This window comes from Bidens hawaiensis, unplaced genomic scaffold, assembly GCF_021521415.1.
Source record: "Bidens hawaiensis isolate Kalapana, Puna unplaced genomic scaffold, B.hawaiensis_p1.1 tig00074425_1, whole genome shotgun sequence".
Taxonomy (NCBI): Eukaryota; Viridiplantae; Streptophyta; class Magnoliopsida; order Asterales; family Asteraceae; genus Bidens; species Bidens hawaiensis.
The window spans coordinates 17,126-33,743 of record NW_027502901.1 but is presented as its reverse complement, the minus strand read 5'-3'; the positions used below and the strand labels follow the sequence as shown (position 1 = coordinate 33,743).

General features: G+C 33.3%; 1 protein-coding gene across 1 annotated transcript; it reads left to right on the top strand.

The window, feature by feature from the left end:
- Positions 1–13,890: 13,890 nt before the first annotated feature.
- LOC143606347 (uncharacterized) lies at positions 13,891–14,328 on the top strand. Its single transcript, XM_077082145.1, has one exon. It carries the CDS (start codon positions 13,891–13,893, stop codon positions 14,326–14,328), a length of 438 nt encoding a protein of 145 aa, XP_076938260.1.
- The last annotated feature ends 2,290 nt before the right edge of the window (positions 14,329–16,618 follow it).

Sequence of the window (16,618 nt, the reverse complement as noted above, 5' to 3'; positions counted from 1 at the left end):
TTCGAAAATCTAAACTGAGGTTGAAAACAAATAATACAGGCATGGAAGTGTAATTCAATGGATTTGTGTGTAAAAACAAAATTCACTAAGAGTTCCTAGCTCAATGAACTACTACAACGTGTTGTAATACCTTAGACAGATTCCACATCGCTCGTGAACATGAGAGGTGTTGGGTTTATAAGGAAGTCTCCACTACCACTAAGAGGTCTCCACTCGGCCTCGAGCAACCTTAACACAAACCTGTGAGTTTCTTGTGAAGAAAACTTACAATTATATGGTACGACAGGTCAGATGTTACATATGTAAACACACTTTATTGTTCTACACATATGTGAGCATTATATTTTATTACATTTAATTGTGTGAACACATTTTATATGTATAGGGTTGTTCTCTAGCCGAGCTGGGTCAACTCGGGCTCAACTTAAGTGTAAAAACTAAAATTGTTTTCCCTTATAAAATCTTTCCACCGTCGATTATAAGTGAAGATTGGTATGTTGAATGTTTTAGTATAATCAAAGTGAGCATAACGACGAGTAAATCAATTACTTTTAATTAAAAAGTTATAATTATAAAAAAGTGAAAAACCTTTTAACAAATAAAATAAAAAATTTCAAGTACAGTCCCATTAGAAACATAGGCGTGCAGATTTTCGTATCTTTCATACGACTTTTTGACTTATTGGGTCTTTGATATCCACATACTAGAAATAATGGTCCACCGAGTTTACCCTAAGAAAAAACGTTGGAAAAATAATTCTTGTGAACTGATTTTGATATTTTTCTATATTTATTTGATTGATAAAAGGCCTCATGAATTGCGCATTGCAATAGTTGGAGGTAAGGATGAGCAATCGGTACCGATTATGTAGCATTTTTTTTGTCATAAATCGGTACGGTACCAATATTTTACCGAATTTTTACTATGAGTATCGTACCGTACCAAACAGGTAATGTAACGATAAAATCGGTACCCAGCACCCAGTTTTTATTTAAAAAAATAAAATTCGTTACTGATCTCATTTCTTACAAAACCCGTCTAGATTCATATGAGATTTGGATGTCTTTCTAACTATCTCTTCTTCTCTCTTCTACACTTGGTGTTCCACTTAGATGTAATATAGGATTTAGACGAGAAAGAACATGTCTATTAGAGAAGTTCTTATAGTTTTATGTTTTTAAAAATTGACCATGATAAGTTAATTTTTATAGCCATTTATGATTCAAAAAATCGATGTTGTAGACATCTTTTTAGTTATTATTAGTTACTTGTACGGTAATTAAAATTTGTTAATATTTAGGCTATAACATCTTATAGTTTTTTATACAAAGAATAAAGTTTTAAGTTCGAATAATATATGTTTCCATAAAACTTGCTTTTAATATATCTTTATCAAAGTCTTAGAATAAATTCGGATAAAATTTGATTGAAATATGCCAATAAACTCATAAATGCATTAATATGCCTGTAAGCTCATAGATGCAATGACTTTAACGCAACGGTGCAATTATCTTGCTAAAAAATTAAAGAAACTTTATAAATATATTTTACGTATTACGTCTTGTATATGTGTTTTCGTCATAGCTTCGCCACTTTGTGAGTGAAATAGTATATGGGAAGTTATGTCCAAAAATCTTTACAATAGATGTCTAATTGGATTAACATACTTTGAAAAGTTTTACCTTATCCTATGCTCATAGGTTGTATTAAATATACAATAATAGAACTTATAAACATAAAGATTGATGGAATGAATAATGAATTGGACCACCTAACATCAAGTGTATTAAGGGCACTAGACTCTTATTGAATGATCAAAAAGAAGGGAGCTTTTGACTTGCATAGGACTACTACATGTTAAACTGCATATAAAAAACTAATTTTACATGGAGAGAATGACAAATAAACTTTGTTCCATTCAACTAATGAATTTTTAATTGCTAAAGATAACTTTATTTTGTTTGCTTTCTGAAGCAAAATGGTTTACTCACCTAGTCACCTGGTAGTCTACTACCATTGAAAAACTAATATTTGTATAAATAATGCATTGATATTGAGTGAAAGAAAAAAAATGTAATAGTGAGTTGCTTGTTCTACTTTGAAGCATGTCTTTATAAAGTTTCCGTGCATTGGTTCTTGCTTGATACGAATTCCGTCTTCTCCTAAGAAGCCTCGATTTCAAGATAATAGTTTAGTCAGCATCGATTAATATACCGGAAACAAATTTAATTGTTGATTAAACGTGTCGATCATTTTAAGACACGGAGTTTGCTAAGCTCAAACTCAAACTTGTTTAGCTACACACCGATCTTTTTTAAGACACGGAGCTTGTTAAGCATCAGTTTACAAAAAATAATAATTGTCATATCTAACTCGTTCAATAAATGGATTGTGTTCTGGTTGATCTTTTTAGTTACACGGGTTGAGTCTGAGTTGGCACAGTAAGCTCGTTTAGTTAAGCAAAGTGACCTAACATTTCGGTAATGGTAAACGGTCGTGCTCTTATTACATAATTTAAGTTTGTATGGGTTAGAATCATGCTTCTTTTACACAAATAACTATACAAATCGAGTTCGGGTTGGAAAATCAACCCACAAATAAACCATGTCAACCCTATATGTTTTTTTTTTTTGAACGACAACCCTATATGTTTGGCATCCTATTTAATATACAATGATAAATAAAATTTTAAATAAATATTTTTTTTCATCTTTTAGAAAATGTGTAGTTAAAGTTTTATACAAGATTACAGGTATTTTATTAAGAAACGATATTTAAATACGTAATTTTAATTATTTGGAAACGTATACAACTTAAATCTAATGGAACTTTAAAATATTTTGTTATTGACGCATGTCTTTTTATAAAAAAAAATAAAAAAACAAATTTTATAGGTGAAGGTGTAGCTTTTTCATTTATGTACTCTTTTAGGAGATTAACCTAATAAAGTGCATATATATAATAACAAAAGACTATAAACCGTTAGCACGCACTCACTCAGTCGTAGCTATCAATTACCTTGGTGTTCTCAGGTCATGTACCTTGATTTAAAACAGAAACTAAAAAACGATAACTTTGACTTCAATAACTAAAATCCCTTTTAATCATAGTATTTTATACCATGTGTTTAATTTCTTAATGGATGGTAATTAATCTATTATAAAGCAAGTTAAAGTTTATAGAGGTAAAGAAAAACTAAATAAACTATTTTTCAAATTAAATTATGAGGCGTATATATTATATGAAATTTTATGTTGAAAAAATCAACAAAAGGTGTATAGCATATCAAAGTAATCTATCTACTAGAACGATTATACGAGATATCACAAGCTTATAAGCTTATATGAGCTTGAACACAAAATAAAACGAGTAAAATTCTTATTTTAAAACTATTAATTTTCTGACTTTACAATTTGGCATATAATTGTGAATCAAAATAGCAAGGTACAAAAAAAGAGTTTGTCTGAAACTCACGCATATTATTTTAACAAAATTTTCATCTTTATTGCTATTTATAAATACTTTTTATTCGTCATATTCTTGTTATTTACTCTTTCTTATTTTTTTTAATAATCACTACTCTAATCTTAAATCCATCTAACATGTCTACTTTTTTTTTTTCGAAATGTAAACTTTTATAAACAACCGGCAAAAAAACCGAAACAAGCACCTTCCACAAGCTAGAGGACGGCCACAACACCACTACCCAACAATTACAACAACATAAACTTAACCTAATTTGTCCAGTTAATAGAATCTTTTTTGAATCTATGATTGTACCACAAAAATCCTAACGATTTTATCTCGCTTATAATTGAGTCTATCTTGATTTCTCTCCTATCGAAAATTCTTTTATTCCTCACTTTCCAAAAGCTCCAACATGCTATAATCACAATCCCATGGAAGACTTCCTTTACCTTATCTGGTAGCTCCACCGTCTTATGCATCTCCAAGACATCCCTAACTGAGAATCCAAAGATAGTCGGGACCTTGCACCATTGACTTAAATGATCCCACACTGCCGCCGCCACCAAACACTCTGTCGTAATATGATCGATCGTGTCCAGCCCATCTTCGCACAAGGGACATAACCTACTCACACCTTGAATGTTCCTTTTGACCAACGCTTCCCAAGTTGGAACGCGGTTCATCTCCGCCCTCCAAGCATGAATGTTACATTTATCCGGGATCCACTTACACCACTTCATAAAATAGTTACAGCCAGCATCTCTATTTTTCACTAAAAGCTTTTTAACCGAGTTAACCGAAAAATCTCCAGCCCTATCTCCAAGCCACTCCCATGAATTCGAACCATCAGCCCGAACAGCAGAAACAATGAGTTGAAAACAACTCTCCAAGAAAGAAAACACCTAACATACAACCAAATACCAATATGCCAAATGCCCTTTAATTACTATTTAACCATATTGCATAATGCATAGATTCGAGTGAAACTTTTGATAAAATCTTGTGTATTAGATAAACCTTCATTTGTGTTCTAACATCATTCAAACCAAATAGTTACAAATATGCATGTAATGAAAAATATATTTACACCGATTAAATCGTATTAGTGGATGCACATGCTATTTGAAGTAGTTTGTCATGTTTTTTGAAGCGATTTTCTTATGTAACCGCTTTAAATGTAAATTTAAACCGATTTTATCAAGAACTTTTGTAGCAGTGGACTACTGATAATGTACATGTGTGTCTTATTATAATCGTTGTATCTCTCGGTATGTCTAAAACACATCATCTTTTGCTAACACAAACTTCATGTTAGAACGATCATATATATACACATTTGTCAATTGCGTATGTGTGCTTGCCATTCCATCGCTCTCATATCATCCTTCTAGTCAACTCAACATTGTGATATTTACTATATGTTCAAGAGTATTATATCATTGTTATTTTTTTGGATATTGGTTTCTAATACTTATAACTTTTACTTATTGGTAAATAACACTTTCAAGTTATGTTTTGTCTCTCACCACTCCCAGCTTGTAACTTGTTTTCTCCTGTCACTCCTCAACCTAACGGGACCTAACTCCATTAATTTTTTTTTGCTGATGTGTCACGTTTATTTGATGTGGCATGCTATTTATTAAAAACCAATAAATAACGTTCTAAAACATACTAGTAAAAATAAAAAATCTAATGCTATCTGTTTTACAAACCCTCGTCATCAACGCCGACCCGTCTACGGCCAACGTCACCTCACACCACTTCTCTAGCCAACGACTACGGCCTTTATAATACGTTATTCGATGAACAAGAATAACAAATAAGAAATGAATCACGCGTAATTCAATGAATGGGAATCGTGGTACCCTTATTATCGGCGAGAAAACCGATGCTCCGGTGAAGTCATGGCTAACAACATGATGAAATTGACTCGAGCCTAACCACCCATCATTTTCGACTGTTTCAAAATCTTGAAGCTTTAAATAATTTCAATGAAGGAAACATAGATGGAGGAGGTGTTCTAGATGAGCTTCAATAGTGTTATTAAATCCTATGTTTCATTATTGGCGCGATGGGTAGTTTTAAATCCTAGTCTCAATTATTCCTACTGTTAGTGCCCTAATCCTAATCCACCTAAACAACTTTTTTAGTTCCCATACTTTCCATAGCCTTTTCCTAAATTATCTATTAATCTTCAATAAAATGACGGATGTCCTTGAATGATAATACACTCAGGCTAATTATCCATTTTTAATTATCGTAGTTGATAATATATTTCATGGACAGAAAGCGTTATTCACGCAAATAATCAGTATAATCAATCAAAGTTGTAAATTTATAACAAAAACGTTTATGTTCACATTTTGGTTTTTGTTTTATCTATTTTAATTTTATTAAAAAAATGAATATATACTTCATTTCTAATTATGTTTGCCATCATCATTATTATTCAAAGTTCAATGGAGTTGTTCAAGATTGACTATTAATCATCACCGAAAAAGCAATTGGTTTCAGTTAAAACAAAAACTCGTTATTTATGCATGGGCTCCTCCCTGCCGCTTTTTTCCGTATTTTGGGACAAATTGATAGATTTTAATTGATCCTCGATCTTTGCATGTTCATTTTCGATTATTAAATCTATCACACCTCTCATTTATATTTTCATTTCTCATCCATATGCAACAGTCTTCATAAATTTTTTCAAATTTTATACATAGTAACACAAACCATTAATACTCTACACTTACAAAGGCAACACAAAGAATTAGATAAGTCAAGAGAAAATTAGACGGTTAATGATAGGGGTGTTCAGTATTTGAATCAGACTCGAATAACTCGAAATTCGATTCGACTCGCATTCGAAATTGAAGGTTCTAATTTGATTATCAATCATTCGAATTCAATTTTAGAAATCGAATTTCGAACCGAATACGAATTCAAATTATACATTTTATTTTTGTTATATATCTACATACTTATGAAAAGATAAACTGCATAAATCTTTTGAGTTATAGAGATTAAAAATTGGAAGTTTATCACTTTGGTCAATAATTAATGTAATTGGACATTACGATCTTAAATATTTAGGATGTGATAACTTTAAACGATTTATTTATTCTATGTGCTTGTACTTTTTGTTGTTAAAAACTCAAATTTGTAGTGGTTTTGAAATTGAAATAGATTTTTTTTAACTGAATTCGAATCTATTAGAAATTCATTCTCGAATCGAATCAAATCAAATTTCGAATTAGCTTTTCTGAATTCGAATCGAATTTGTCGAATCTATTTCGAATTCGAATTCGAATCCAGCCTCAAAATTTCAAAATTCGAATAGATTCGAATATTTGAAATTCGATTTTCTTGAACACCCCTAGTTAATGAGGTAGGTTTTAACGGAATACGCATCGTATCAATTTTTTGTTTTAGTTTTATTGATGTTCATGAAAAGTAAAGCCCGGACAGTTTCAAATAAATATTGAGTTTTTTTTCCTATCAACAATTACAACAAAGTTATGACTCATTTGACCTTCGGTTAGTACATGGGCATCATCAAATTATAAGTGCTTGATGGTGGGAGAACCAATTTTCTGTAAAAATAACATATTATTATTATTATTATTATTATTAATCAAGGGCCTGAAAGCGATATGTGAGAGCTAACTTCAAGTGAAGCAGATAGTCATCAAAAAGGTAATGAAATAAAGATAACCGAAATGAAAAGTACGAGCGCAAGGTTTCCAAATGTCACAATGTATATAAATGTAGAATACTACAAGACAAGGATGAAACACATGCAAGTCTGGTAGACTCAAAATACTACAAACGTTACAAGCATCACATGGTTTATTCAAGTACATTTTCAAACAAATTAAGGGAAAAAAAAAAAAGATGATCGTAGACGTAAATTACTACACTGTTCCACGAGTCCAAAACTGAGGCCCAACATACACACATACTCCGCCCATGGTGCTCCGGCTCTAGTTATGAATAAGATTATCCAAGATAGGTGGTTTTTAAAACAATAGACTCTTTACTTTGAGATGCACTGCACCTTTATGATAAATGAATTATTGATACCTGGAACCATCAAATGATGCAGATATGATGTTGATATTGAGCTGGATGTACATATGTAATTGTTGATATTAATAAAGGGATATATATGTAAATATTTGTTTATTTAGTTTATTAAGGGTAAAAAAGTCATTTAATTAGTTAATTTTAATGAAATGGGAATATAAGTAATATGTGTGGTTTAGGGAGGGGAAATATGTAATTGATTTTTAAGAGATGGGTAAATATGTAATAAACCAACTTAAGAAGGGTATGTTCCGACGAGTTCAGATGGATACTTATATATACTTCCAATTTGGAGAGGTTGAGTGTCGCCGCTGAGTGTATGTTCCGACGAGTTCCGATGGATGGTTGAGCTGTCAAACTGTGGTTGAATGTTTGACGGGTTCCCAAGAGGAACCCCATCCCACTTATAACACATATGACTATTTTTGTTTAATATTTGACTGTCTTATTTATATACACATATAGTTATTTTTCAAAATTGCTATATTTAATGTTATATTTGTTATATAAGATAGAAAAATATTTTTTTTATTACATACGCGAGTCTACTCCTTTATTTATGTGTGAAGCTAGAGTTCGCTTATATTTAATGGGCTCCGGTTTAGGATTAGGCTCAAGCTTGTATGTACTTTTAGCTTTCCGGTCTCAAAACAACTTAGGGTTGGTAGTTACTAACTTACTACGTTTACACCGTTATACGCTAAGCTTGCTATATAACTTTAACAACTTGGTTTTTTTCTTTTGAATCCTCGTAAATCTGTTATTTGAAACAAATCATATATACCTTTAACTTCCTTGTACCCTTATCAACTTTTGTTGTTTAACAAACTAAATAGCCTTTCCAGATTAATAAACTTTTGAATATAAATAAAAAAGAAGATAAACACAAGCCAGTTTTTTGAACAAAAAAACTTATCCTAAACTATTTTCTTAAAACGTAGTTTTTTTAGCTTGATAAAGAAAAAATTGAATAGTTAAATAAAACTCCTATACTACCTTTCAAAAATGATGAAATAATATGTTTCGTGATTCATACACGAAAGTTCTTGGACCACTCCTTTCTAGTTTTTTAACAAACTAGAAATAGAATAGTTTTTTAACAAACTTCTTTATTTATATCACAAACCACAGTAATTTCAATTAATCATATTAACTATAATCATAGCAATATTTCAAATAATTTCAATCTCCTCGACCTCTCTCAAATACTTGGAGTCTATATATACCTTATAGATCAAGAGTTTGTATTAGGGGGAAAGAGGCACTCATAGATCAATCATGTACTGTCACCTCATTTTCACCATTAATTATTCACAAACCACAAAATTACTGACATCACCTACCCACAAGTACCCTTGAACCTTTTTAATTAATTTTAATTCTTCAATGGTCAACAATGAAACAATTTTATGTGGCAAACCTTTGCCATGGATTGAAGCCATACACCTTACCCACAAGGGGTGGGGTGGTGTTGCCATGTAGTTTGAAAGTCATACACTCAACCCATATGAGTGCCCCGTCCTCTCTTAAAAGTTGATGACAAGCTGATCCCAGAATTGAATACTCATATTTGGATCACGTGGATATAGGGCTTAACTTCAAACGAACATAACTTGAACTAGGAGTGAAGTCGTGTGTCCATAACCACTACACGGAAAGTGTAGGCAATTTAGACTGAATTCCTTGATCTAAAGCTCTGATTTCATCAATCAAGATTTTTCTTCCATATTGCCCATCTTAATACTTCCCTTTTCTAAACTTAAAAATGCGTAAATCTTTCATTAGCATAATTTATACGTCTATTCACGATTTTAATTTCAAGAATTTCTAGCCAAGTAGTAATTTCAAAACATTGACATACTCACATACCTACAAATCTAGAAAATCCTATAGAGGGGTACCTATTGACTATTGTAATGTTTTTTCATTCGGTTTTTATCAAAGTTTATTGAGACTGTCTCTCAGTTTGTTGGTTTTCGCTCTACCTCAAAGGTAAACGGGAGTTCATTGAATTCTTCTTATTATATATTAGGTCAAGGTTTTTTTGTAAAAAAATATGAGTGTGACCTTTTAGTTATAGCCGATAATAAAGAACTATTGCCTTTATTATCTTTCCTTTATAACACAACCCATATTCCACAAAACACTTAAAAATACTACCATCTAACTCTTTCTTCCACATAAAGAAGATGTCTTATGATAAAGATCAAATGCCATTGCCCATGCCCAAGGACAATAATAACACCATGGATGGCAGGCATGGTCATGCACATGTCTTTCTTCTGGAGCAAAGATCTGGTCATGTTATTCAATGACTGGCCAAATGGGGAACTTGGTATGTACATACTAGCTTTAGCCGTTGTCTTTTTTTCTAGCCGTTATGGTCGAGCTCCTCTCGGTTTTCCCGGCGGTAAAGCTAGAAAGTAATCCTATTATTGGCGGGTTGATTCAGGCTTTGTTTTATGGACTCCGGATGGCTCTTGTTTATCTCCTTATGTTGTGTGTCACGTCATACAACATTGGTGTTTTTGTTTTCGTGGTGATTGGACATGTTATCGGGTGCTTTCTAGTAAAGTATCGGGTGATTACTAAAGCGGCTTCCAAGTCTCGAGCAGAACTTGTATAACGATTTTCATGTGTCAGTTTATCTGGTTTCTGTTCAAAATTCAGTGTAAGGTTGAATTGTTAGATAAACTAAGATGCAACATGTAGTATTATGTTCTACGCTCATTTTGGGTTCTTTAAAAGAGCCCCTTTTGCATTGGCTTTAGATGACTTTCCATAAAAAAGAAAGTTAAATAAAGAAGTTTGCTCTAAAAGACAACAATTTGTAGCTCTAGAGGCATGAATAAGAATCAGAGACCATGACTGAAATATTCATTTTGATCATCATAACCAATATTCTAGGCTCTAATATAACTAAAATAACAATGACCAACAACATGACCGAAATAAAAAGAACTTGGCACCAAGTTCTTGAAATTGAGAGTTTTAATTAGTTGATGAGTTGTTTTACTTCTCTACTTTCATAAAGTTCTCCAACTTCACCTTTAGTTGTACTTTTTCAACAATTTCAGTTTTGTTGATATTTTAGTGCCACCCACCATACTAACATCTTTTGTCACAAATTATGCTATTAAATATAACTTATTTTCTTTGGTTTCGATCTCTTCACCTTTTGTTTCCTTGATAAACTTGGCCACCCCACCATGGTAACATCTTTTGTCACCTTCAACATTATGGTTAGAGGTTCTTTATTCTTGTTGCCAACCTCTATATCTTGATGTAACACATTATCATTGTTACTAGTTACATCGGTTGTAACATTAAAATCATCGTCAATATATACATATCTCGTCACCTAAGAAGTCTGGATAAGGCATGGACCTCTATATGTTGAGTCATTGACAATATGTCGATAGTTATGACTAGTTCTACCATCACCTCCTTTGCTCACAGTAATGTTCATAGCAACAGGGTTATAACCTTCATGATTTTTGTGGATGTTTCTGCCATCTACAATCATGATACGTAGTTTTACAACGATTATGTTGATTTTGTCGCCCTAATAGAGAGATCCTCCAACACAAGCCATAAGCCATGAACCATCGACTCCATGATCTCCACCATAAGAACAAGGATGTTGATTTACTATAACACAACATGCCAGGAGGATACTGACAGGCTCTAATGCCACCTAACGCGGAATAGAGGCGATCAACTACATACATTCTAGCAAGCGTTAAACCCAGATGAGAGGAAGTTTGTTATGATATCAAAAGTTTTTTTTTCAAATTATAAACGAGTCTCTATTGGCTAACACTCATAACCGAATCATTAAGTTCAGTCAAAATAACCTATATATTAACAAAAGACTTATATGAAACGAAAAGACCTTGGCCTAGATATTAATTTCAGACACCATGACCAACATCAAGTCTTAACTAAAATAAATAATAAATCCTTAATTATTTAAAAAAAAAAAACTTATGATTATTATTTTTGAGAGTTATGGTTCGTTTTTTTCACTCTTATTCTGCATTCCTATTGGCTCATAATGAGTTGCTCATTCAAATTAACTATCCTTTGTCACAACATCTAATGCATGTACAAAGTTCTAAACATTATGAACAACGTGATCTAACACTAGGCTGCCACGTCTTTAACCTTTCCTATATTTAACCCACATATGATAAGAATAATGCACATGAACCATGTTAAGATAGACTTATATCTTTGATTTTCACCACTATGAGCTCAATTTCAAAATTAAGTTCAACATCCTTTTGAAAGCTATCTGAAACAACTGGACAGCCAACACCGTAGTACAATTCCAGATTATTTATAAATCAAAGCAGTTAGCCCACAAGATGTGTTAAGAATCAATAACAACCAAGTATGGCAATTACATCTTAAACTATTGAATAAGCTATAGCCACTACAAAATACTTATACCATCGTGACTTCACCCCCATCAACTTTGTCGAAGTCCTTCTAGCATCCCTAATACTTATATCACCTTTTCTTAACCAAAAACTGTCTTATTGTGATACCGTTGCCTATAATACGAAAATAATCGGGGCCAGGGGCGGACATACCTTAAGCCCAGCCGTAGCCTCCGCTACGGCTTAAATTTTTATGGGCAGTGTAAAAAAAAATTGGTCGATTTTCGTGTTTCGTTACGGCTGGAAAAAAATAATGTCACCGTTAAGATTTTAAGCCCAACTAATATATGTTTTAAACCCAACAAAAGATAAAGCCCAAACAAAAAACCCATTAACCCAACCCAACCAACCCATTAACCCACCTTTCACAATAAAAAAAAAATCATACGCACATACAAAATAATATTGTCCACCCTCCCCTGTAGCAGCGCAGAGCCACCAATCCTCCACACTGTAGCTAGGGATGGCAACGGGGCGGTTTCGGGGCGGGGAATGCCAATCCCATACCCGCCCCGGTTTATAAAACTCATTACCAAAACCGTCTAAAAACCCGCGGGGACTAAACGGGGAATCCCCATCGGGGATTCGGGGAAAACCGCGGGTATTCGGGGAACCCGTCTAGCATAAATGGTTTTTAAACGGGCTAAATTCCCCGTGGGGATCCCCATTTAACCGTCGGGTTCACCGTTTAAAACCCGATTGTAAGAAAATGATACAAAATTACAATACAATATTAATACACAAAAAGTTCAATATCCAAACACATTACACATACAAAAGACATTATTAATACATAAAAATGTTTATTTCTCCCATCACAACGGAAATTAACTTCATGATTGATCCTTCTTACACGTCCATACCGCACCCATTCAACCATTCAAACACTTGTCACGCCGGATTGCTATGATAATCAAACATTAACATATTAATTGGAAACTATATAAGAATCAATGTTAAACCATATTAAAATGTAAACGATAAACCATATATATATGTATTACCTCAATACCATCGTCACAATCATATTCAATAGTTTGGCAATATGCCTCGGATTCTTCTGAACAAGTTGCTATATTCATATCACAAAAGTCAAAAGTTTATATAGTAGCTAAGTTAAAAATAAAAAATAAAATGTTTGTTTACCTTTGATTTCATTCAACAACCAACTTTGGGCGCACATTAACGCTTCCAATGTTTTTGGATGAAGACGGCTACGGCTACAATGGATTGGGAAAGTAGGAAAAAGGTTTTAATTTTTAAACGGGTATATTGGGAAAATAAATAATAAATAATATATTATATATAAATATAAAAATTATATTTAATTAAACGGGTTTTAAACGGGTATACGGGGCGGGTATACGGGGCGGGTACAGGCTATACCATACCCGCCCCGAACCCGATTAACTTAAACGGGGAAAACCCGAACCCGGACCCGTCCCCGATTAAGTGTCCCCGAACCCGCCCCGTTCGGGGCGGGTTTCGGTTTTCCCCATCGGGTTTGGGTTTTTTTGCCATCCCTAACTGTAGCAGCCGCCGGCTCCACACCACGTCACCACCGCGGCACTGCCGACGTCCGACGAACCTCCACCTGTCACCACCGGTCCACTGTCCACAATTACTGAATTACCTGCTTATAGCCCATTGCCCACAGGTAGATGTCTTGTTTAATTTAGGATTTAGGGTTAAATTGGGATTGAATAGGTTTTTGTTAGGTTATTGATTATTGATTATTGATATTAGGTTTTTGTTTCACATTTTGTTTAGGAACTTTGAATCTTTGAAGATGAGTAAACAAGCTCTTATTAGCAACCTTTTTAAACGTCAAAGAAAAGAAAACGATGACATTGGTTCATCTTCACTAAGTTTATATATTCCAACTTCATGTTCAAATATGGTTGATGATTTGCAAGAAAATGAAGATATCGGTCCAAGTTCAAGTCCTTCAGTACTTTCAAAAATCAATTTGGATGATCTTTCTTCGGATCCCGCCGATAGACCACCTATTACTAGTTATCATCCTAATCAAATAGATGACGTAAGAAAAGCATATCTTGTTAAAAAAGCTTTTCAACCACCAGGTCATAACTTTAAATGGTCAAACTATTCTAGTGGTCGGAGACGTTTTAATGTCAAATGGTTTGATAAATATGATTGGTTGGAGTATAGCACTAAACAAGAAAAAGCATATCGCCTATGTTGTTACTTGTTTAATGGAAGTGTTGGTAATCAAGGTGGAAGAGAGGTTTTTGTTAGTGGAAGCTTTTGTAATTGGAGTAAACCGGGTGCCTTAAAGGAACACGTTGGGGAAGTTAATCTTTTGATAAAGTAAATGAAAAAGATGTAATGGCTCGGTTTCAATCTATCAAAAACCGAAGAGGAGATATTTACAGCCCAACTTAGATCCGCCACTGTTGGTTCGTTAATCGGGTTAGTTTAAATTTATTTGTTGGCGTGTTATTTACATTTGTTTCGTTAACATTGTATTAAATATCGGGAAAAAAAAATTTTGAGCGCTACAGCTCGGTTTCGAGTCTAGATCCGCCATTGATCGGGGCGTCACAAAAGTAAATACACCTTATAAAAACTGAAGGAAAAAGAAGAGCGCACCGTCAAATTCTGAGTGGATAGACTAAAATAACACTCCATCAAGATCACGAATTGTGGAATGATATGACATGCACAATAAACATCAATAGCAGCATGTTGATGTGCTCTTTCTATGTTACCTTTCCAGACAAACACCTTCAATAAAATGCATAACCTCCTCCTATGACAATTTTGGCAAGTAAATTTTGATATGTAACCTAACCCTATGTTTTAAAGATAACTCATCAGATATATTAGAGCATTGATCTATGATACTTTGGGTTTCCTTGAGTCTGAGATTGTAAAGCTACTTAGTCGATTCCAACGTGTCATATTGAAATGTTATGATCTCAAAATCCTATTAATGTGTTTTTACAAGGCAAAGTTTTGATATTTGAAAAGGGCTAGCGATGTGGTTGGTTACTCGATTGTCTTTTATTTCGATATACAAAAATAGTTTATAAAATGTATAAAAAGTTTCAACTGATTACATAATAATAAATTTTGGTTACACGTTTATACACTTAAATATTGATTTGAAGCAAACCTCAAGTTATATCCCATTATATCCCTTAAAGTAGGCAAGCAGCAAACAATGAAAATAAAGTTGATTGACGCTTAGCCCAATTATTAATTATCAAACTTGGGCACAAAGAAGTCAAAAATCCGATAATATTTTCAAACACTAACCGTTCTAAAATTTCAAATATTGGTCGCGGATTGGGCCTTACTTAACCTTACACGGAGAGGACTAACTGAGCCTTTAAAATTAGACCCAAGTTGGCCCAGGTATTTTGAGGTTAACTACAAAGTTTTGTTCATCGATTAAACACCATTTTGGTGGTCACGTTTTTTCTTTCAAACTGATTTATAAAAAAAATCACAAAACTCTTTGTTATAATGAATACTAAAAGAAAAACAACAAAACAAGTTATTAACTAATTGTGTAAAAGTAGAACTTAAAAATGTAGTTATGTATATGCTTTAAAACGAAACGGTGAATTAACGTGATATTCATTGATTTTAGTTTTCACTTTCTCAGATGTCCATACTATTATGTACATTCTTCTAAAAACCAAAAGGATTGGTCGGTCGAAACTAAAACCGGTTATATAAGTTGTTCTCTTGAGTCTGTTTCAATCATTTAGTAGACCGGTAAGACGGTTGGTTTAATAAGCGTTCCAATTATGAAAACATTGGTTATGTTGCTATGTGAACATTAATTTTTCCTGAATTTCTCCAAATAGTCATGTTCAAATGTCTAATTCTATATTTTAATATTCTTTGTAGAACAAACAAGTTTAGTTTCCAAACATACCATGTATAGTTTATGACCGGTCAGACCTGCTTTCTGAAGAAACATGGGATGGGACCACACAGCACACACACAATATCAAAATATTCACCTTTCGTACCACATGGAAGATCACGCACACCATTTGCACCACGTTGACCGTGATGTGTTCATTGCCAAGGGTGTGAAAGTGAAAATACTAGTTTGCTTTTCTTACCAATTGGATATATTTAAAGATCTTTTAACGGATTATATCTTTGAAAAAACATTTTGGATAATTTCATTTTAGCTCCTTGCTAATTTTTCTATTTTAAAAAGTTTATCTAACGTTATGTTAGTATTGACTATGTTTCCGGCTTAGGTATATTTTAGTTCACGTGAAGGAGTAATTTGGTTGGGTTTTTGAACAAAAAACATAAAGCTTGTTTGGTTTGTTCATGTTTTAAGGTGGTTGATGGAAACACACTTTGGGAACTGAGATGCAAGCGAGTCTGAATAAAAGGGGGAAGAATGAGCTATCGATCAGCCTGTTTAAATTTGCTTCGAACGGTTACCTTAAGTAGTGTCTCGGACCGTTGGGTTTGGTATAATGATTCTTCTGGCACACTCTCGGCGGTTGCTATGAAGCATAACCCCTCAACTCCATTTGTTATGAAGTGGAATAGTTGAGTTCCATTAAAGGTAAATATTTATGCTTGGAAAACGGAAATGGATAGACCCGCGACTCGTTAGGCCCTCT

Excerpts from the sequence above, each read along its gene's own strand:
- LOC143606347 (XM_077082145.1), top strand. The coding sequence starts at position 13,891 with ATGGTTGATGATTTGCAAGAAAATGAAGATATCGGTCCAAGTTCAAGT.